At 51.6% G+C, this 23,620-nt stretch overlaps 1 protein-coding gene across 2 annotated transcripts in view; it reads right to left on the minus strand.

Annotated features, from left to right (window-relative positions):
- SHB (SH2 domain containing adaptor protein B) overlaps positions 1–23,620 on the minus strand; it is a 136,523-nt gene that overhangs the window by 6,688 nt on the left and 106,215 nt on the right. Inside the window, exon 5 of one of the 2 annotated variants that reach the window (XM_086683537.1) lies at positions 19,516–19,635. The exons of the other annotated variant lie outside the window; for it this stretch is intronic. Within the exon in view, the coding sequence (XP_086539663.1) occupies positions 19,516–19,635 (120 nt within the window). The remainder of the gene's footprint in view (positions 1–19,515; positions 19,636–23,620) is intronic. 2 annotated transcript variants of the gene reach the window in all.

Raw genomic sequence — 23,620 nt, forward strand, 5'->3', positions numbered from 1 at the left:
TCACAAGGAAGAATGGGTAAAGTCCCTCTTTCCTCAGATTTCTAGAAGAAATCCTTGCTGGGGTGACTGAGGCAGCCAATGCCCCCTGCCCAGGCCTAGAGAAATGAAGCACAAATATGAGACAAGTTCCCTCTTAGAGCCATGGACTTCCTGGGCATTTGAAGTGCCCTCAGCAACTGGCTGCAGGATGATTCTCAGGGACGAAGTGTCACAGTTCCCACATCCTCCATGAGCATGAGAATGCCAGCCAGTGCTCCCGCTCAAAGCCCAGCCCTCTGTGGCAGTAGAGATGGACACAGACGTTTGTGCTGTCCGTGTGGGGGTAGGTGTGGTCCTAGGCCTGGTCCTTACCCTGATCTGTCATGACCCTGGGACCTGGCATCCCCAGGGAGCCAGCCGGGAGGGTGTCCATGGCAAGGCACCTCCTATATTCATGGCCACCTAGGTTCCCACAAAAAAGGTTGTTCCCGGCTAACTCCGCCCTGCAGTTGGCAACACTGCCCGTGCAAGCAGATGGCTCTGTGATTCAGAATGTCTGCTTTCTTCCTCCCTTCTCTTTGACCTCCAGTGAGATGGGATATTTGGCTGGGTGTGTGTGTCTACAGAGAAATTCTCCTCACCATACCTGTGAGCAATGCATAGAAACCCCAGAAACATTCACAAGTGCCTGCAGAGAAGCATGATGTGAGAGCCCTGGGCCTGCATTGGGAGAGAAATATCCAGAACTCAAGTGCCAGGAGCCTTCAGGGACAGGTCCCTGTCAACCTGGTTGACAACTCCCAAGGCCCTACTTGCATGCAGGCTACCACCTGTATATGCTGTGAACTTCCCGAAAAGGGTCCAGGAATCTGGGACACAAAGATGTACAGCAGCGATAGCCGCCACCCTTGGCCCATGACCAGACCAGCCTGTGGCTTCACAAAGATGCTGGGAGGGCTGGCATCATTATCTGCAAGATGCCCATGGCACAGGTGAGAGGACCAGGGACTGGAGGGAGCAGCAACTTGTTCTAGCTGTGTGCTGGGGTTCTCAACTGCAATGCAAGGAGCTGGAGGTACGGAGGCCCCTCTGGCTGACATAGTCTAGGAGTCCAGGGAGCTGGGGGAAGGGGCTTAGAAGTCCACATGGCAAATACCTGAGTGCTGCCCAGGGCCTTCTGAAACAGCCTTCACAACGATAAACCAAAGATGCATATGTCAAGTTATTGCGAACAAATGTCTACATGTAAATGCTGCTGAGCCAAACGACTTGATTTACAACCAAATAATTGGACTTTCAATAAACGCATCAGCAGCGATTAGCCTTCCTGAGACGCACGGGCATTTCTCAAGCTCTAAGTTGGCGGCTCGGGGTGAGAGCCTTCAGTAAATCATGACAAAAAGCCATCTCCAGGCAGAAGGGGAGCTGGCAGAAGCCTCTCCCAGCAAACATGGAAAGGCATAGGTTTGTTTTGTGCCACACAGAGCAGCGGGTAGGTCAAAATGAATCCATTTTAGGCAATTTTCTCAGGAGAAGACTAACAAACTTTTAGACAGGAGGATTTTAATGATCAAGGCTGACAGCAGAGTAAGCCTCCCATTACTGGAGGCGTGAAAAGGGGATGATGCTTCGGGGTAGGCTGGATAACTTTTGCAGTCCCCTTGTTTAGGATTCCCATCAGTCCTCAGGCTCAGCCAAGTGCACACGAAAACTGCAAGGGGAGGGGAGGAGGTGGGGTGGAGGTGACATGTGAAATGCTGTCAGAGCTTTGGGAAGAGGCAAGAGGGTCTAGCGTGTTTTGTTTTGTTTTCCCCTTTACTTCTAATCGGGACTCTTCTGGGAACGCGAATGAGTTTTTGTGTTTAGGACAGGTGGGGGCTGGCGGTGGTGGCCAGACAAAAGTCAGATGCCTGAGTTCAAACTCTGATCCCACTGATGATGTCATGCACCGGGCAAGTACCTTCTCCCTGGGTCTCAGTTTCTTTCATTTGGAAAAGGTGGAGGGGGTCCCTCCAGCACTAAAGTTCTCAAGCCAATGAGGGATATCCCAAGGAGGGTAGCGGTCACCCCAGCACCAGCCAGGAGCACTAAGGCAGGGCAGGATGGCTATCCTCAGTGCAGGAAGAAAGACAAGTAGGGCAGTGGGCACAGCAGACGCCCAGGCTTAGGGACAGCACGATGATAAGAGCAGTCCTAACACTTGTGCCAACAGATGGACAGAATGCATTCAGCTCAGAGTGGTCTCCATGTACTGGGACAAGCCTTTCCCAGCCCATACGCTCCTTGGAGCAGGGGTTCTCCGTGGGAGTGAGTTCATCCCTTCTGGGGGGTATTCAGCAGTGCCTGGGAACTCAGGTGCTGCTGGCATCTGGGCAGAAGCCAAGGGTGCTGACAAACCTACAATGCATAGGACAGCCTCCACAACAAAGAACAATCCAGTCTCAACTTCCGGTGGCACTGAGGTTAAAGACACACACCCACATTCTCCAGTGCCTAAAAGTCTGCGTCTGTGAAATGGGAATAACAAGAGTCCACCCTCACAGTAGTTATCAGGGTAAGTGAGAACTTAGCTGTGAATGAATGCAGTGTGAACGCTTGATAAAGGTTAGGTCATCCTGCTCCACATTTAAGGGCTTGACACACAAAGAGTTTGCCAAACTGCTTGGCTGCAAAGGGCTCCAGGCTGTTTTCAAGGACCAACCTCCTACCCTCCCCACAAATAGCAGATGGGGGTGGGGGGCAGGCCACACCTGAAGAAGCTCCAGAACAGGGACCCAGCAGAGGGTGGGCAAAAGCAGCTGTGGTGGTAAACACCAGTGGCTGAGAGGACTTGGAGGCGCACAATGGCTTTTAAAGGCACAGGGGAGCTGGAAACCTGGGATTGACCCAGGAAAGGCTGAGACAAGGGGGGACACCCCTGGCAAGGAAAGCAGAACCATTCCCAAAGGAACCGCCGCCTGTGGAACCGTCACCTGGGTCTGAGTCCTTGCCCTGCTACATTGAGCTGTGGCTTCCTCAGCCTCAGTTTCCTCATCTGTGGAATGGAGCTTTCACACACACCTCTCCCCCCCCAACAGGGGCTGTCTGAGGTCTGAGCTGGGCAGTGCGTGAGCAAGTCTGGCGGGTACCGAGGTTTGGGGTTCTGACATGGCTTTGTTTCCATCTGCTCTGCAGGAGCCCACATACAAGTTGCTGCCCATCTGGTCTGTCTTGCTGGCTCCATGTGGTCTGGGCTGAGCAGTGAATGTGTCTTCCTGTCTTCCGGTCTGTCATTCATGGCCATGCTGGCAGCCTAGAAGCCATGGATGGCCAGGCAGACTCCTGGCTGTAGGACCATCTCCTCCAGCTGGGCAGCCCCCGTGGCTGGTGGTGAGGCCTAGGTTCTGGCCCTAGCTCTGCCACTGGGTGACAGTGGGAAGTGTGTTTACTTCCCTGGCATCAATTTCCCCAAACATCAAGCGGTATTTCATGACCCTCTCAAAAGTACATTGTAACACACAGGGCTCCACTTGAAAACAGAATAGGAAAGATGAGGAAAGAAGTTTCTCTGCTTAAAAACTACTGGTCATACATGATTGTACTGTATTTATTAAGTACTACTGTGCATATTGCTCTGTATTCACCATTTCTTTTTTAAAAAATTAAAAAAAATTTTTTTAATGTTTATTTTTGAGAGAGAGACAGAGCATGAGGAGAGGAAGGGCAGATAGAGAGAGACAGAATCTGAAGCAGGCTCCAGGCTCTGAGCTGCCACCACAGAGCCCAATGCGGGGCTTGAACTCACCAACTGTGAGATCATGACCTGAGCTGAAATTGGACGCCTGACCAACTGAGGTGCCCAGGTGCTCTTAAAAAAAAAATTGTTTTTTAATGTTTGTTTATTTTTGAGAGAGAGGCAGAGTATGAACAGGGGAGGGGCAGAGAGAGAAGGAGACACAGAATCTGAAGCAGGCTCCAGGCTCCCAGCTGTCAGCACAGAGCCCAATGCTAAGTTCGAATCCACAAACCACAAGATCATGACTTGAGCCGAAGTCAGATACTTAAACGACTGAGCCATCCAGGCGCCCCTCTTTATTATTATTTTTTTAAGTTTATTTATTTATTTTGAGAGAGACAGAGCACGAGTGGAGGAAGGGCAGAGAGAGAGGGAGAATCCCAAGCAGGCTCCAAGCAGTGTGCAGAGCCCGATGCAGGGTTCAAACCCACAAAACCGTGAGATCATGACCTGAGCCGAAACCAAGAGTCAGACACTTAACCGACTGAGCCACCCAGGCACCCATGTATTCTGAGGCAGGTAAAGTACCAAGCAGAGGCTTTTGAGACTATTTGGTTCCCTGCTTATTTTACAGATGACATTGAGACCCAGAGAGTGGTGGAGGTTTGCTCTAATTTCCCAGCGAATCAGGGGCCAGAATGCCGCGCCCCCATGCTATCAGTTGTAGGGGAGTCTTGGCCACTACCAATAGTCTTTACAACGTCTTGTCAGCAGAGATGGGGTATGACAAAGTGGAGAGGGAGAGTGGGGTGGGGGTGCAGACAGGGGGGAAGCAGCAATCTCCCACACCCCGAATCTCATCCTTAAATCACAGGGCTTGCCCCCACTATCCTCCCACCCAACTCCTGTCCTGGTGGGGGCTTCCTCTGCTAACTGAAAGAGGGAGTCCATTAGCATGGCAAGGAAGGGACTTGCTCACAAAGCACCTGATCCAGCTTATAGTTTTGCTTCAAAAAAGAAAAAAAAAGTAAAGAGAGAAAAGAAAATGCACAGGGGTCTTTAAAGACTTCAAATTAAAACAGATCTGGGGCATCTGGGTGGCTCAGTCAGTTAAGTATCTGACTTCAACTCAGGTCACGATCTCAAGGTCCGTGAGTTCGAGCCCCACATCAGGCGCTATGCCGACAGCTGAGAGCCTACAGCCTGCTTCAGATTGTGTCTCCCTCTCTCTCTGCCCCTCCCCCACTTGTACTCTCTATCAAAAATAAAATAAAAACCTAAAAAATTAAAAAAAAAACAAAAACAGATCTATCTGCTCAGTGACCTTGTACCTAACCCGAGGGTAGTTTTCTCCTCTCTGGAATTTCAAACACTGCTGACTGTAAGCCACCCAAACACCCTGGCTAAGGACCTTTGCAAATCATGTGAATGACAGTGGTTCTCAGTGGAAGAACTCCCAACAGTCCTTGGAATTTGGGCTTCAATTTCTTCATGTGTGAAATGGGAGTAGTTTTCAATGCTCCCGGAAGTCCACTGAAAGCAAGTGAAAAGATCTCTGAACTGGACATCAGGAACCTGATCCCAGCCCTGGCTCCTGCCCTCTCAGCCCTCAATTTCCCTATCAATACAACGAAGGGACAGGACTAGATGACCCCTGAGGTCCTGCAAACCTGTAAACCTTTTTAAAAAAAAATTTTTTTTTTTAATGTTTATTTATTTTTGAGACAGAGACAGAGCGTGAGAGAGGGAGGGGCAGAGAGAGAGGGAGACACAGAATCTGAAACAGGCTGCAGGCTCTGAGCTGTCAGCATAGAACCTGATGTGGGACTCAAACCCATGAACCACAAGATCATGACCTGAGCTGAAGTTGGATGCTCAACTGACTGAGCCACCCAGGCTCCCCAAACCTGTAAACCTTTGAAACTTGGCACACAGGAGATGCTCACATCACATGACAAGGAAGGAATGACAACTCGGCTATTAAACAAAAGGACTCAATCTGCATTACAGAAGTTCCAGCATCCCAGGGCTGGGAGAAGAGTGGATGTTTCTCAAAAATAGTTTCTTCTAATGTGCCTCAGAATGCCCACATCAGAGTCCCTCAAGACTTGTCAAACCTGGGGCTCCCTGGGCCTCTTTGGAACCAGATCTGCTTTTAAGATGCTCTCCAAGAGATTCTGATGCACATGCAGGTCTAAGCACCCCCATTCTAGTGCGGTCCCACGATGGAAATGCCTTTGCAATATTCACAATACTTGGTGTCCAGCTTTTGTTGCCTACCTCCAGCATTGGGGAGTTTACTCCCCAGCCAGGAAAACCCCTTCCAAGCTCTGATGGCTCTGACCACAGGAAAGTCCATCTTGAATTTAGTGCATCTCACTGATAGTAGCCTCAGCTCCGAGCTCTGGTTCCTGCGGGTCACAGCCCATTCCTCCTGCCCTGGGAAGGCCTCTTAGATACCAGAAGACAGAAGCAGGAGCAGACCTTAGGCTGCTCTCTCTCCAGATGTCCTCACAGGGCAGAATTTCCTGTCCTTTCCCATTCTGGTCACACTTGCTGTTCACTATTCCCCTTGCATCTGGGGTCGTGCAACTGGGCATCGTCTCTAGTGGGTCTGTCCGGCTTTGCCCTCAGCCCTGCTGTCTGGAAATGACCCCACCATCAATGTGCACACCCCAAATCCTTGCTAAACTCCTTTCTCATGTCTACTGACCTTCTGAGGCCACCTCATCCCAAGTTCCAAAGGACAGGATCTTCTTGACATGCCAGTGTCATTGGGTGCAGATAACATTCACCTCTTGACCCAAACCAAAAGGGGTACCAGGTCCAAGAACATTAAAGAGCAAAAGCCCACTGGCTTAGGCCACACTTGGAAGGTATGCAAATGCAATTTTGAAAGGTCAATCAGTCCTCAGTAATTTGGGCTCTGGAGGGTGAGTCCTCTTGTGTTGGGCATTCATTCTGGCAGCTTCTTGACAACCTCTGTCCACAGGGTGGAGAATTTCCTCAAAATTAAATCTCCGGCTCTTTGCTCCCTAATGAGATTGATTTCTGCCTTGATACACAACAAAGCTTTCATTTTATTATTTGGCTAGGATTTGACCACATTAATTATAGTTTTTTTCAGCATGGCTGCAAGTAATTGAGTTTCAAAAAGTTAACTTACTATCGGAACTGATTGCTTTTTAAAAGCACAACTCCCGCAAAAAAGTAAAACAGCCCTAGATTCTTCATAGAATACATTTTTGGTTAAGATGAGAATAACTCAAGACAGAAAAGGTATTTTTCTGGCCTGAAAATATGAACTCCCAGTGGGATTATGCTAACGTTTGGAGATTGTGGATTTGAAATCTGGGCTTGCCCAGATCACTCGATCTTATACATTTGCCTCCCCAGTGGTTTTATCCTCACTTGTACAACGCCCCATATTTTTAATCATTGTTATTGGTATAATTCTACCCACCTCACAGGACACTCTGCAGAGGCCTGTTCCAATCAACGTCTCCCAGGTACCTGGGACCACAAAGAGCCCTGCTGGGCACTGTGTAAATGCATTTCTCCCTGGGAGGCTCTGTCCAGTCTGGGCGGGGTATACACTTTGAGTGTCAAGTAGAAATGATGGGCACGTGGTCTGCTCTTTGGCAAAGCAGGAGGTCAAAAGAATGAAGAGCTGGGAATGCGGAGAGCTGTCATGGCCACAGGTAAGGCCCAAGTCTTGCTGAACCCCTTTCCTTGTGGGAGAAATGGGGATGTTATGAAGAGCTGGAGAGGGCTGACTAGGACTTCAGAGTTTTTTTGTTTTTGTTTTTTTTTTTCAACGTTTATTTATTTTTGGGACAGAGAGAGACAGAGCATGAACGGGCGAGGGGCAGAGAGAGAGGGAGACACAGAATCGGAAACAGGCTCCAGGCTCCGAGCCATCAGCCCAGAGCCCGATGCGGGGCTCGAACTCACGGACCGCGAGATCGTGACCTGGCTGAAGTCGGACGCTTAACCGACTGCGCCACCCAGGCGCCCCAGGACTTCAGAGTTTTTAAGGCATGTCTCTGTCCATAATATTATTGGTCACCTGGGCCAAGGGGGGAGGTTCTGTGGTAGGGACAATTGAAAAAACTAGTTGGGACTAGAGGAAGAATGGATCCTGCAGAGACCTCTCCTCCAATCCCAAACCTAACTCTCTATCTACCTTGCTATTCTCGATAAACTGTCATCTTCCTCAGCCCTGCTCAAATGCCAGCTCCTCCAGGAAGCCTTCACTTAACTTGCTCCCCCCCTCGCTTATTTTCTGCCATACCTCCCTATATCACAGCACTCACCTACCTGCTTGTCCCCTTGCCAGGACTACCAGATTAGAGTCTGATATGTCTTTGTCTCCCTGCCCAGTTAGAGGCCTGGTGCACAGTAGGAACACAGCAGTGATAGCCACACTGTTGACTTGTTTGTCGGCCCTGCCTTGAAGGTCTGCTGAGAATGTGGCAGGCTGGTTCCCACGCTGGCTGGGACCATGAGCAGCATGTGGATGTTCAAAGGGAAAATAGCAAAAAAAAAAAAAAAAAAAAAAGTTCTAATTAAAGCATTTCTAATAAGCCAGCTTTGCCAAGGCAATTGTTTCTGATATTCCTCTCGGGTGAAGTAATCTTAAAAAAAAAAAAAGAAAAAAAAAGGCATTAAAAATGGCAGAAATCACCCCTGGCTGGAAAGAAGACAGTGGTTGCTCACTAGGGGACCTGCCCAGGAAAAAGCAGGTGTGAGGTACCAAGAACCAGGAGCAGGGGCGCCTCAGCCAGCAAAGTGGAAGGGTGTGCATGTGTGCGAGCGTGACACCACACATGCACACACACACTCATATGTGGCAAAACATTATTTTTATAGTTATAGCATTTGAACTGCTATAGCAAAGATGACAGCTATAAAATCTGACATCTGATTTTATAAATCTGCCTCAAATACCAAGAGGGTTTATGTGGAAAATGGGAGAAGAAAATATAGTGCTGTGGGGCTCAGAAGGGTAATAACATTGGGGCTCTGTCACCAACTTGCCCAGGACCTTGGGAAGGTCTTTTCCCCTTCCTGTGCCTGCTTCTCCCATCCCAAAGCCAGGGTCTTGACTGGGACGATTCAAGACCCTATTTCTGATTTTAAGGGCCTGAAGGTCTGGGGAATAGCAATCCTGCATCTTAGGGTTTTAGTGTATGAAGCTGTTTGCTTCAAGCCCTGCCAAATGCTTCTGGGGGGCTCAACATATTTCCTCTGGGGACCTTTGCGTTATTTGCCTAGCTAGAAGCAGAGGAAGACCATGATACTTTCCTGGGGCAAGCAAATAATGCCACCTGCACTAGCATAGCCTCTCAAAGTTTACAAAGGGCTTTCCTTCCTTTCACTCTGTTCCTGAGCCTCCGGGCTAAGAGGCTCAGAGACCTGACGAAGCTACCTGCTGGGTGATCCTCACACAGGTGGAAGCAGTGGGAGTCAGGCCCTGGTCCTCTGGCCGAGGGCTGCATCCTTCTCCATGTTCCTGCCCCTTCCCTGATGGCAGATCCAAAGTCTGTATCTGTCACCATGACCGTCCCTGCAGCACCCATATGCCCTCCCCAAGTCCCCAACCAAGCCATTCCCAGATGGCTTTTGCAAAAATATTATTAAATAAGTCCTATTAACAAGATGTTAGAAATGTGATTGGAAATGTTTTTCTCATTTGGAGAGACCACCCAGGGCCTCCGAAGAGAAGCTGTCCCGGGGCATGAGAGATTTCCTGGCGACGCATGGGCAGTTGGAACGCCTCCCCTGGTGGGCGTGCCACACAGGCAGATTTATGCGGGCAGATAGGAGATAATTAAAAACCAGCTGGAAATGTAATCGGGGTGGCTCAGATGCTGGAGGGGACTGGGGAGCTCTCAGGGGAGCAAAACCTGAATGCTTGGCTGGGAGGGGAGACGCAGCAGGTCGGAGAGGGAAACCCCAGCCTGTCAATGGGCACGGTTGGCCCTGCCAGGCCAGTGGGTGCTCTGGAGAATGGGCTGGCAGTGTGAGTGCAGGTGCCTGTCACCTCCGGGTTTGGGGCACCAGTGGAAAGAGGGCAGTTGAGTTAGGGAGAGTGTGTTTTCCTGAGTCTTTACAAAACTGACCATCCCAGGTCCATCTGACCATTCTAGGTCCATTCCAGCTGGTGATGCCATAGCTCACCAGTCATTCAGGAATCTGGATGAGGTCCTGGCTCCTCCACCCTTCTCGCCCTCATCAGTTCCATGTACTCCCTTTTACTTCTGCCTCCCCAGCAACCAGCCTGCACTCCTGATCTGCCTTCCAGACACATCCATGGTTGGGCGGCTTCTGAAAACCTGTCTCACCAGCTATGGAGGCCACCACTGTCCCTTTTGAGCTGGCCTCAACCTCCCTCTCTGCCACCAGATCCCTAGATACTCCCAGCTTCTGCTGCTTGAGAGCCGGACCCAGAGAAGAAAAGTGGACTCTATAGTTGGGTCTGTATCCTGACACTGTCACCTCAGAGCCAGAAAAATCCCAATGTTTTCAGGCTCCCACAAGCTGAGGGAAGGAGCTTTAGGGTCTCTGGCCTTCTACATGTCACCTCAGGGAAGATGCCAGGCAATGCCTGGCAAAGGGCTTGTGGCCCAGGTCCTGCTCAGAAAATCTGGCTACACTATCCAGTGGTCCTGGGGCTACACTATCCAGACACCTGCCTGGGCCCTCCCTGGGCTTCTTGGGCCCGGCTGGAGGGAAAGTGTTGGGGGTGTTTTTGCTCAGAGAGGCTCCAGAGGAAAGAAAGAGGGCACTGGGCTGCATTTAAGCCCAGCTCTTCACTCATTTGCAGGAAAGAGTGAGCCCCAGCTTCTGCATGTGTTAAGATAAAGGTAATCTTTCCTGCCCTTTTCCCCATACACTAACTACCAGGGCAGGAAAACCCAGTATTTGTAAGTATCAGCAACCACGCCAGATGCCCTGTCACATACCACCTCACTATAGCCATTTCTGCAACCCAAACCAAGGCCCCACAGCGCTGAAAATGTCAACTGCAACAGGGAATCCCCCCAAATCATGGTGCCCCTCAAGAAAAGAACGGGCTTCTGACTGGTATACAACCCCACTGCTAGACAGAGGTGGGGCCAGGATTTGAACCCGGGTCTCCTGGGCCCAAGCCAGAATCATCAAAGCACCATATATGGAATGTAGGAGAGGTGCCTGTTTTAGTGGTGAGGATAGCATCCATGGAAATGTTTTACCACTGGCAGGGCATATTTTCTCAGTAATTCTGAGTACAGGGAAACATCTATTATTCCTCATGCTAGCTCTTGATGGCATGTCCCTTCATCCTGTGAGGTGTCTGCACATTCTAACGTTCACTGATATTTGGCCTCCTGTGAAGAGTGTTTGAGGAGCCTCTTTTGCCTACAGTAGCAGCTAATTGTGGCATTTCGTTTAAACCTTTTAGGAGGAAGCACAGTGCACACTAATTGAGCTAAAAGTTCATTTTTCCTCCACCAGCCCTGAAAGGATGTGAAATCCTCCACATAGTGGGAACAAAGACACGGACCTGTCCCCCCTCCAGCCCTGTCCCTCCTGCCCTCTGTCTCAGCCCGACTCAAATGCTGCCAGAAAACAGGGTCTGGCCGGGAAGCCAGGAGGTGGGCAAGCTTCTTGCTGTCTCTGGGCCCCAGTTTCTGCACCTGTACAGGGCATTGGGCCAGGTGATCTAAAAGATCTCCTTCTGTTCCCTAAATCCCAAGATTTCTGCTTAGCGTACCCTATGTCCCAGAGCAGCTGCTCTGGCTTGCCACAAAAATGCTTCACCATGAGAACATGAGGAAAAGCCTGTTGAGGTACTCATCATCTTCAGCTGGGAGATCACAGAGGCTAAGTGACTTACCCAAGGTCACACAACCAGGAAGAGGGCAGCCTGGATTTGACTCCAGCTCTGTGCAATTCGAAGTCAATGCAGGGTTTTGAGTTGCATTTGAGTTGCATAAACTCTAAAATCCCACCCTAATAGAGGGGAGCAGCTGTGGGTATAGACAGAGACTTCTAAGCCAGACCCAGATAATCCACAAGGCTTTGGACCATGCTGAGCTCTTTCCAACCACCTGCAGCTCTCCAAAGTCTATAACAAAGACTGTGAACTACCACTCATTTACTGAACGGGCACTTACTGTATGCTGGGCACATGCTAAACACCTCACACAACGTCTCTTCATTAATAGAGCTGTAAAACCCATTTTATAGATGAGGAAACTGAGGCTCACAGATGTTAAGACCATCTTCTGCCCAAGACCACCCTGCTATTAAGAGGCAGAGCTGGGTTTAAAGGCCCGTGGCTTAGCTGCACAGAGCTGCCTCCCTTGGGGGCGGAGAAGATGTTCACGATGCGATATATTGGTAACTGTGGGCTGGAAAGTAGGAAGCTTCTACTACTGTGCTGCTCTTTCCCCAGCATGGGCAGCTCCTTACCCTGCCCACTCACAGCTGCCTCAGTCCTCCTCGGACCATATCAGAGCCCCTCCTCCTTCTAAGCCTCAAGGTCCCCAGTAGCCCCTGCTGTCACGGTCTGCCCCCCCCCCCCAACTCCCTTCCGTGTGCCCTTCCTGCAGCCCTCACACCCACTTGGCAGCTCAGAGAGGCGTGGAGTCAGAGGGTCCCTCACATCAGAGACAGACAGTCCTCTGGGTGCACAACCCTGCCTTTCTTTAGGCCTCGCCCTCAGGAGCAGGGCTGGGAAAAGGGCCACTGATGAAGGAAGTGCAGGCATTCTGGGGCTGGAGGTGACACAGTGCGGAGAGCTTAACAGCAACTGGGGAGGCCCTGACCATCCTGGGGCTCACCCTCGGGAGCAGGCAGCCACCCTGAAGTATCTGGAGCCTCAAATGTTGACCAACAAGGGGTGCTTTGATGGTAGAGGGAAGTGAAGTCTGTGCTCCCTACCGAAGGCCAAAGAGTGAGCAGCCTTTCTGCACTCCCCACCCCTCCTCACCCTGCAAACCTTTATTATTTCTTGCTCCTAGCTGTCAGCAGCAACAAACGAAGATTAATCACTAGCCTGCCTGCCCAGACCCAGACATGCCTACTGTTTGAAAACTCTCTCCTTTACTATATAAATCAATGAAGGGAGAGAAGAAAGAAAAACAACTCTAACAGCAATGTGCCCCCAGCTCCCCTGGAATGCAACCCATCTGCTCCTCCTGGCCCTGCTACACCCACCACCCCACACTGGAGCCCCAGGAAGCGTTTGTTGGTGAAGACTGGCTGCCCAGCCATCAGCACAAACGTGCGGCTCCAAGCAGGAACCAGGCAGGTGTCCTTAAGCAATCAGAGCAAGAGGCATGTTCTTGATAAATTGTCCTACCTCCTCCTTGGAGAAGGAGATGGGGCTGAGTCTTCCCACCATCCTTGGAACCTAGGGGAAAGGTATTTCACCCTAACTGTGGAGCCCTTAACCTGGAAGCAAATGCATAGGGTGAACCTGCAGAGCCACGTTACTTCCTGCAACAGCTTTATAAGAGTGGCCCATGCGGTTTTCTGAGCAATGATCAGGCAAGTAAAAGTCGCTTGCCTAGCATCACACAGCAAGTAAAAGATGGAGACAGGATTCAAACTCTTTGAATCTCCAAAGTCTTCAATATCTTTGACTGCAGAGCCCATGTTGTCCCTCTACATCTTGGAAAGGGCTGCCCTGGCTCTCTCCTTGGGATGCCTGCCTCTTAGCCCCTTGGACTGTGCTAGCTCGAGTGGCATGTTTGTGGGTACGTGGGGGGAAAGGAGGGCTTGGGAGGACCGAGGGAGGCAGAAGTGGGGGTCCTTCCTGGACAATACTCATGGTGCATCCCGGTTCACTAATGGTTCTAGAATAAAGCTGAGGACATGACTGCACCCTGCTCAAAACCTTCAGGGATGCCCCCTACCTTAGAGAATAGAACCCAAATTCCTCAGCTTGGCGACTAGGGCTGTACCTCTCCCCAGCTCCCACTGAAGTGTTATTTGTCATTCTGACTCAAGTCTGCACTTACCTGCCTTTGCGTGGGCTACCCTCTCTGCCCTGTCTATAGGATGACCCGATCATCCTACAAATACCCTGTTCTTTGGGTGCCTTCCCTCTTTCACAGTGCTGAGCACTTTCTGCCTTGGGTGGCCCTCAAGCAGTCCTGTGAGTGTATGAGTCAACAGGTGTAAATATCCTCTCCCCTCTGGCTACGAACTCCTGGAGGGCTGGAGTCCAGTACATAACTGATGCTCAGTGAGGCAGAGCTTATGGGGGCTGAGGAAGGCTCCTGAATGATCAAGACTGAGTTGCATCCTGATGCAAATAGGCCAGACCCCAGAAGTGTCTCCTGAGGTCAGAATCTGGGCCACTTTTACTAGGGTGCCGTGCAGTTTGCTTCTAGGGATTCGAAAGCTGATGATCTACTTATGGGGGTTCCTTGGGGCCATGTCCCCCACTGGGGTTGGGACTCTCACTGCCTAAAGAAAGCCAGGGTAGGGGCGCCTGGGTGGCGCAGTCGGTTAAGCGTCCGACTTCAGCCAGGTCACGATCTCGCGGTCCGTGAGTTCGAGCCCCGCGTCCGGCTCTGGGCTGATGGCTCAGAGCCTGGAGCCTGTTTCCGATTCTGTGTCTCCCTCTCTCTCTGCCCCTCCCCCGTTCATGCTCTGTCTCTCTGTCCCAAAAATAAATAAACGTTGAAAAAAAAAAATTAAAAAAAAAAAAAAAAAAAAAAAAAGAAAGCCAGGGTGGGGACCTTGTCAAAGGAGTAGCGATATCCCTGCAAGGCCTTGAAATGCCACTCTGCCTGCTCCCAGGGATGGGCCCAGTGCAGGCAGAGCCTGCCCAGCACATGCGGAGGGGAGCCCCAGTACTCACCCTGCCTCCCTGCCCCCACCAGCTGCAAGCCCTCCAGTCTTTGAAGTCCTATTTCCCTCATCTTGTCCAGATTCCTTTGCAAAAACTCATGAAACTGGAACTTGCAAAAAGTCATTCATAGTCCAAAGTGCCTGAAGAACCTTTTTAATGAGATTTTTCAACTTTTCATCCCTTTCCCCCACTGCTTGCCTTTCCAGACAGGAAGTTGTTAGAGTGTGGTGTTTTCTTGCCAATATCTAAAGGTTCAACCCCTTGCTTCCCTGAGGGTGGAGTGAGTGTTCTGAAAGGCCAATGTGTCTGCTAGTAGCTGAGAAGAAGCCTAAGGGCCCGCTGCCCCCAAGTCAGGTTGGAGACTGGGAAGAGGGAGAGTTCCACTGGGAGAAGGGGATAAGGGCAGTGTTCCAAGCAGCTGGGCAAGGTCTCGGTAAGGCTGCTCCACAGGTGGGGGGTATCTGCCAGGGAGGGGATCTACCGGCAGTGAGGTGAGGAGCGCAGGCGTCATTTTGGATCACCATGAGTGCGAGGGGCAGATGGGTGGCAGCTTGGGCCAGTCCCCACAGTGGAGAGCAGTCGCCATCTCTATTGTCAGTGTGGTCAGCTGCCACCTAGGTAGCCTTGAGGTCAATCACGATTCCCCTCTGGGTCTGGGTCTCCCCACCCATGAAGGAAAGGCAGGACCAGATAGGCCTCTAAGGTCATTCCAGGTGACCTCTGACCTGGTATAAGAAGTGCTTGAGAGGGGTGGGAAGAGACTGGGCTGGGAGTCCGTGGCCTCCATTCCAGTTTTGGAAGTTCATTCAGCTGCCTTTACCCTAAAATGAAAAAGATGGTGCTCTCTGCCCTCGCCACCTGGTGGGGCTGTCCTAGGGCAAAAGCTCAGGCCTTCTAAGATGCAAGGTCGTGCAGATACGCAGGGAGACAGGGTCAAGAAGTGGGGTTAAAGCATAAAGGCAGATCCTTGAGAGTGGCCCTACACTTTAGTGGCTCCATCACTAAATATTAAGTCTCAACTCCTTTGTGAGGCAGGCACAAGGCCTGCCAACAGCTCTTCTGCATCTCTAGGGCTTTGCCTGGGCTGTCCCTGCCACCTGAGATCCCCCCCCAGCTGTCCCTGCTTGGGGACCCTTACCCTCTCTTTAAGGCTCAAGTGCACCTGCAGCTTCTCCTAACCCTCCATGTCAGGGACTGCCCACTCCTGTGCCAACTCCAGGTCCCCAAGGACCTTCATGCAAACCTGGCTGTAGCAAGGCCCAGGACGGATGGGCCAGGCTGTGAGCTCCTGTGGCCTAAGCTGAGCTGTTCTCATTTCAGCTCTCTATGCTGCCCTGCCCAGTGCCTGGTACAGTGGGTTTTGGTAAATATCTGCTGAGAGAAGGATGGAAGAGGTGGAGGGCTGTCATCTGAGGCTGGATTCCCCCAAATCCTTCCTCCACCCTAGAACATCCTCACAAAGGATCCACACATAAAAACACAGCTGGAATCCCAATGTCAATTTACACCATGCTCCTGACAACACCATGCACGGGGAAGGCTGATCATACCCTGCCCCTACCAGGCAGGCCTTGGGGATCTGAGAGACTTCACACGTCATGTGGTGGCTGGCAAAGCTGGCACTTGTCCCAAGCAGCCATGACATTCAGTACCAGCGTCGTTCCATTTGTGGTTAAGGTGATTAATGCCAGGTATCAGCCCCTGGCTGGCTCCCGAGCTGGTTATCGTGAACTAGGGCCACGCTGGAAAGCAAACTCACCTCCCCTTAGCAGGCTGCCCTGCCCAGCCACAGGATGGCCCAGCTCGCCTCCTCAATTTTGGGCTTCTTCAAGGGAAATCTGGCCGTGTGAGACTGCTCATCTGGCCTTTGGGATCTTATGGCTCTAGACAAGCATGCAAAACTAAACTTCCAGCACCCGTGGGCAGAGACTAGACACCCAAACTCAGGCCTGATGGCAGAGTGTTCTTATCGGGGGTTCTGCCACAGGCTGTTGGGCCCAGCTCTCAGTCTCTTCCACTTCCTCCCTGGCTTGAGAGGTGCAGGGGATCTGACCAGAGTGCTCCAAAGACAAAGGAAGGCTGAGCCCATGGACACGGAAAATCCAGGGAGTCAGAGACCCTTTGATGTCAGAGGTGTCCTTAGCAACCATCAAAGTCCCAATGTAAAGATGTGGATGCTGAGCCCCAGAAGGAAGGAATTTGCCCAAGGTCACACAGTGAGCAGTGAGTGGTAGGTCAGGACTCCTGTCCAGAACTCTGGACAATAGGTTCTCTCTGCTGCCCTTAAAAACAGCTTTCAATGAAACCATGAGGCCAACCTGGGAAAGCAGGGGCAGGGTGGGAATAATACAAGATAATGTTTACACTGCACTGGTTGGGTTAGAGATGTTTTCCCTCTGTACGAAGAGCATTGCCATCCCCTGTGCACAGAGAAAGCTCAAAAAAGTGACACGGCTGCCCAGGCCATAAGGCCGTGGAGTGGGGAAGCCTATCCCCTGCTTTCTCCACTGCATGCAGCCCTGCACACAGGACTATAAGCCTGTACTGTGAAAACAGAACCAACGTGCTGTCCATCCCTCTGGAGTGGTACTACTGTTTAGGGAACGGGGCACACCCAGGGTGAAAAGGAATTGCACTCTTGGGGCTGTGATAGAAATATTCTTCTAGAGACCCATGCAGGAGGTAGATTTTAGGCCTGTTTGCATAACAGGGCACATTTCACAGGAGACTGAGAAATGGATCCTGAAGGTATTGTTGGTATGATTACTTCTGCAACTGGCTTGAGATTCCTTATATGGCTCCATGTTGGTGCCTCAACTGTGACACTGCTGGGTACTGGGGAGGCTACTGTTCCCATGCAGGCAGAGCTGTGCCGGGGTCCCCATGGGGCCCGGTCCACCTAGTGCAGAGGCTCAGCCCTTGCCCAGCTCATGGAGGGTCATGGAAAGGAAGGTCAGCCGGGACTGGTATGGGGTGCTCCACCCCCCCTTCCTTGCTGCACTCAATCAGTGGTTTTGGGAACAGTCTTCTGGCCAGGTCCTAGATTCCAGGAGAGAAGAGATTCACAGAGGAACGCAGATTGGCAGTGTACTGAGTGCTGCACTGAGGAAGCCCAGGGGGTGGGTGGGCTGCCTCAGTCATCGTGGAAGGGCAGTAACGTGGGAATCCCATCTCTGCTGTCACCTGCCTCCTTCACCTCTTGAAACCCAGAACAACACAGTTCACCTTGAGGCGGGGTGGGGGTGGGGTTGGAGACCTGGAAGAATCACTTAAGAGCACCTGGGTTGCTCAGTTACCTTGGACAGTGAGGGAGGGAGCGGGGCTGCATGCAGCAGCGGGCAGATGAGGACCCCCTGGTCCCTGTCAGCATGGCTGGTGATGTGCACCTGCTCCCCTGCCGCCCGCTCCTCAATCCATTGAGGGATCTCCGACTGTGCTCATTGCCAGTCCAGCCTCCCAGCCCTGCTGCAGTTTAGTACTGAGATCTTCTCGGCTGAGATAACCAAACAGATACTTTATGCCAACAGGTCTGATGGTGGACAGTGAAGTATGAAGGTGCTGTATGTCCTGAGTGCCTTCTTTGCTGTTAGAAATCCTCTCCATGTTCTCCCTGACAAGGGCCATCCAGCCCCACTTGCACACCCCCAGTGATGAGACACTCACTACCTATCGAGGCAGTTTTGGATGGATCTAATTCTTGATCAGTTCTGACTGTTAGAAAACTTTTCCTCTCACTGAGCTGGAATCTGCCTGCCCATAAGTCCCATCTGGGGACCCCTGACCACATCTGCTCCTTCTGTCCTGATAATCCTTGAGAGATTTGTGGTTCTCACCACGTGCCCACACGTCCTTTCTTCCCCAGGCAGATATCCATTGCCTCTGCTCGCTGACCATGCTCTGCAACTTGTCATGGTCCTTCTCAGGGCAGAGCCCAGCAGACAGGGTGGGCTCAGTCCTGAGCACAGAGTGCAGGCCAATCTCTCATTCTTTGGCTGCACTGTTGCCAATGTCTACACAGCTGATAGTCACATCACAGCAGGCCCTCTCTCTGTCACAGGCTCTAAGAACGGAGAGCAGTGCAGAGAGGAAGCCAGGCAGAAGGCTTCAATGTTCCCGGGGGTCTGTGCTGGCTAAAGGGCCTGGGTTTCTTAAACTCCAATTCTGCCACTAGCTCTCTATATTTCCTTGGGAAATCCCTCCTCTCTCTAGGCCTCGGTTTTCCTATCTGTAAAATGGGGTTTAGATAATCTGTTGGGTCCCCTTTAGCAATAGCACTGAATGATGAAGCACTCAAGCAAAAAACCCTTTTCTCGTTTTGAGGCTGCCTATCTCAACAGTGATGCTTCATGGGTCAGAAAGGCCCAACAGTTTACAAAGCAGCCACAGAGGAGAACACCAGCAGGATTCTCCCTGGCTCTTCCCAGCACTCCTCACAACCTTTGTGACACACATAAAAATCAGACCCACCCAAACAGCAACCTGGAACATAGGGAAAGGGCTGTTCTCACAGTGGCAGTGCGGTGCTGTGGAGAGTCAAACAGCTGGTCTGGAGTCCTGGCTCTGCCCTTTGGGCCTTCCAAGTCCCTCTCTGAGCCTCAGTTTCCTCATCTGCAAGATGGGGACCATATGTTTCTCATCAAAGGACTCCTGTGAGCTTTGAGGGAGGGATGAGGTACACTCGGAGCTTCATTAGGTTCCTGGTTCACAGCAGATATGAAAGCTTTCTTTGGGTATTTAATATTGAATCCTAGGAAAATGCCCCTCCTCTTCTGGGGCGGAGGAAATTAAGAACTCCTCTGCCTTCCAGGAGAATAGGATCAAATTGAAAAACCAAGGCTTGAAATATCTCATACTGGCACATTTCCTGGGGAACACTGGCGGGTCTTTCTGCCACAGACACAAGGGCCAGGCAGCGCTTCACTCGAGGCTGCCGAGGAGGGCTGAGAGGGGTGAGCGAGGCTGTACTCACTTCAGGGAGAGGGAATAGTCGTGCTTGCTGGTCTGGCTGTTCCGGACAAGGTAGCTACACTCTTTGCAGAGCCGCAGAAGGTTCTCGGCATCTCCTCTGCTGATGGCTCCGTGATACCAGCTGGAGAGGAGAGAGAGGGTCAGAACCCAAAGAGGACAGGACCCTCAGAGCTGACACCCTTGCAAACTCCTCCTTGGGGAGGCTCAGCCCCGTCTGGGGGCAGCTGGCATGTCCCAGCCTCCTCGTTATAAGGCAGGTGTGTGTGTGTGTGTGTGTGTGTGCATGCATTCAGTCATTCAGTATGGAACTGCCGAGCGTGTGCCACATGCCTGATCCTGGGGAGAGAGCAGTGAACAAGCCTGCAGCCTCCTCTCTCACAGGGCTTGCACTACAATTTGGTGCTATGCAGGAAATGAAGCAGGGTAGTGTGGTTTGGAGCGTGTGGTAGGGATTGCTATTTTAAGCAGGAGCCAGGGAAACCTTCCGGAAAGAGTGACATTTTCAATGTGGACCTGAAGGAGTTGAGGGAGGAAGCCACAAAGGAGGGTAACTGGCAAAGAGTGCTTCTGGCAGAGGGAGGGGTGGCAAAGGCCCGAGGCAGGAGTGCCCGATGTGCTTGGTAAACAGCAAGGAGGCCAGTATGGCTGCAGGGAGCCAAAGGGGAGGGGTGGGCAGTGCAACCCATGAGGCCACCAGGCAGGGCCATTCAGGGGGCCGGTGTGCAATGAGAGGACCCTGGCTTTCTCCATCTGAGTGACACGGAGGCCATCAGAGGGTGCTAACAGGAGGGACGTGTGCCTGGCATCTGTGGGACAAGTGGGTGGTGCTTGTCACTCAGGACAGCAGACGGTTGGGTGGGAAAGCCACACCAGTGCTCCTGTCAAGCAAATCTGGCATCGGTCGGGCATGTGGGAAGCCCGGCATCACTGCTTCTGGACACTAGGTGGTGAGCAGCAGAATCACAAGGTAGGGGTATAATGGCAGACGACATGACTAAGGCCCCCCCGCTGTAGGACAAAAGACAAACAACTGATTTTCAAGATTGGGAGAGTTGAAGGTGAAATTTCAGAGGAAGAGTGAAGATCACAAGATGGGGGTAGTCAGTGGGTCTACCCAGAGTGCATTTCTGCTTACATCACAGTCTCTAAGGGGCAGGGGTGGTGGGAGGGCGGCGAGTTAGGCCAGGAAGAGAACCACAGGTGCTGGATGGCCACAGAGGCACAGACCGCTCTGCCACTTGCCAGCTGGGCAGTCAGGGACAAGCGGCGGAACCTGGCTGCACTTCGGCTCTCTATTGGGTTAGGGTCACTCCACTCCCGCCTTGGGATGTGAGGATTAAATGAGATGACGCACAGAAGGGCATATGCAGAGCCTGGGGTGGGGTGAGTTTCAACAAATGGCAGCTCCCAGCATCCATAGAAAGAGACTGAACTTGCAGATGGCCATGGGTAACTCCCCCAACTATCATTATTCAGGCTGCTGCCCACCGTAGGCCGCATTTCAAATTCCCAGGTGTAAGCAGGGATGCTGCTGCCTCCTGGTCCCGGCCCAGGGGTGCCCTGCAAACAGTGCCTCTGAGCATTCTGCTACAGGCATTCTGCTTAGGGAAAAGCACGGCACTGCCTTTCAGCGCACACTTTCTGCCATTTACAAAGCAGCGTTCTGAACAGTTAGCTGCAGTGGTGGTGATGACATAATTATAACCTCAAAACCCAACTGCTTCAGGAAAGCAAGGGCGGGAAGAGCAGATACAAGTGTCCCTGCCCAGTGAGCATGTGAGTCACTGACCGCCCAGGAGGTGACCACCCATAGCAGGTCAGCTCTGGGGCTGGATCTCTGCAGGGGAAGGGGCAGGGGAAGTGTAGACTGCCTTCTTTTCTAGATGTACAGAGAAATGAAGAGGAATATAGGCTCCTGTAATTAAAACACTTCCAGAGATATGAGGGCTGAAGCCACACTTTGGAAGGGATCCATGACTGTAGTTTGGGGAAACAGCCAGACAAGGATGGAATGGACTTTAGAACTAAGAGTTAACAGATTTGGCAAGGTCGTTTTCTGGGAAATTTCACCTGTGTTAACACACCCCCAGTGAGCTGACAAACATGTTTTAGTAGGAAAACAAGTTCCAGCCATCTGAAGCAGAGCCATCCTCAGGGAAAGGCCTAGAAGAAGTCTCTAGGGAAGTGCCGCCCACCCTCCGCCCCTCCCTGAGCACAGGGGCTGAGCTGGTAGCAGATGGGCCTCCGGGGGCTCGGGATCTTGGTTAAAGGTAATCCCTGGTGGGTAAACAGGATGAGCTGCTGGCTCCTTCCCTGCTGCCCCAGCTACTGCACACTGAGAGAAAGGCAGGGACTCAGGTCGAGATTCAAAGGAGACCCAGGCAGTTTGGGAGAGACGGGCCAAAGGACACACTCAGGGGGCCAGGGCCAGCCACTGGCCAGCCTGTCAGCATGAAGTTGGCCACCAGGAAACAGGGTGGGCCTGGGTGGTCCCATGGGGGGCTGAGGGCCAACTGCTGGGCCCAAGCAGGCTCTGCTTGGACTGCAAACAGGATCTAGGCAGGAGGCTGTCTGGGGATGTGTTGGACTTTGTGGGGCTGGCCTGTCATGCCCGAATCCTGGGGATTAAGAAGACTCAACCACTGCCATTCAGCCTATGCATTACCCATTAGCTCATCCAATATTTACTCACCACTGACTACATCCTTGATCTCATGGGGCTGATGCAGGGAAGACAGAGAGTCAACAAATAGATTAAGGACACAAATATCAGAAAGTGACAACTGCTATGTAGGAATCCTGAGTTTGTGATAGGCATTGACTGGGGCACAGGAAGGGCCTAAGTTAGAATGAACAGAATGGGGAGGCTCCCAAGGAGATGAAATCTGACCTGAGAATCTGTATCGTGAGAAGGAGCCAATCATGTAAGGAGCCAAAGAAAACATGTTCTCTGCAGAGGAACCAGCAAAGGTCCTAAAGTAGGAATGTGCTTGGGGTGTTCATAAAACAGAAAGACAGCAAGAATGGCCCTGCCCAGCACTGTGAGCATGGGGAGTGGTACAGGATGAGAGTGGAAAGGGAGGCAGAGCCCAATTTCCCTTGTGAGCAATGGAAGAAGTCTGATTTCATCTAAGCACAGCAGAGGGCAATGAGTGTTAAAAAGAGGATGATACTTGCTCTGGATGGTCTTACTAAAGACCAACCAGGTTACCCTGAAGAGGGGCCAGAGGGGCAGTAGAGTGGCAGATGAGGTAGGGGGCTTCTGCGGTGGTCCACACGGGAGGTGGCTCTGAGACAAAGAGGAACAGATGGATTCAGCCTGTTATTCTGCATGGAGAACTAGCAGAACTTAGTAATGTATTAGATGCTAGTGTAAGGCAAAAAAAAAAAAAGGAATCCAAGAAGACTCCAGATTGGTGGCTTGAATAAGTAGGTAGATGTGATGCCATTTATGGAGGTGGGGAAGCTGGGGGAGGAGCAAGTGTCCGGAGAAGATCAGGAGCCCAGTTTTAAACATACTAAATTTGAGATAGCCCATTCATCAGCCAAGTAGAGATGCCAAGATGGCAGCTGGATGTAGGAGCTGGGAGTTCCAGGTGGTGTGTGGGATGCTGAGACTACCCAGGGAGAACACGTAGCTGGAAACCCAGCCCCAGACCGTCCCACCCTCAGGTCAAGCTGAGTGAGGTGAGGAGCCAGTTGGGGAGACAGAAGAGGTGGCCAGGGAGGCAGGAGAAAAACCAGGAGCAGAGTGTATCTTCAAAGGAGGGAGTCGTCTACTGTGCTGAGTGAGAGAGAATGGGAGGTGATGGAAGGGAAAGAGACAGCACTGACAGCTCTTTGAGGACTTCATCCATTTCCTGGACAACTGTTTTTTGAGCACCTATTATGTGCCAGGCATCGTTCCAAAGCACTGAGGATGCAGTGGTGACCCAGATCAGTTCCTGCCCTCACAGAGCTTATGTTCCAACAGGGGCAGGAGCTAGAGAGGGATATTGGGTGGAAATGGTTAGGATGCAGGCTGAACAGCACCCAGCTATCTCTGGATCATGTTTTGTTTGTTAATTAAAAAGTACACAGTGATCAGAAATAAGCAAAACCTACCA

Source organism: Puma concolor, chromosome D4, assembly GCF_028749965.1.
Source record: "Puma concolor isolate L17-30 chromosome D4, mPumCon1.1.hap2, whole genome shotgun sequence".
Lineage (NCBI taxonomy): Eukaryota > Metazoa > Chordata > Mammalia > Carnivora > Felidae > Puma > Puma concolor.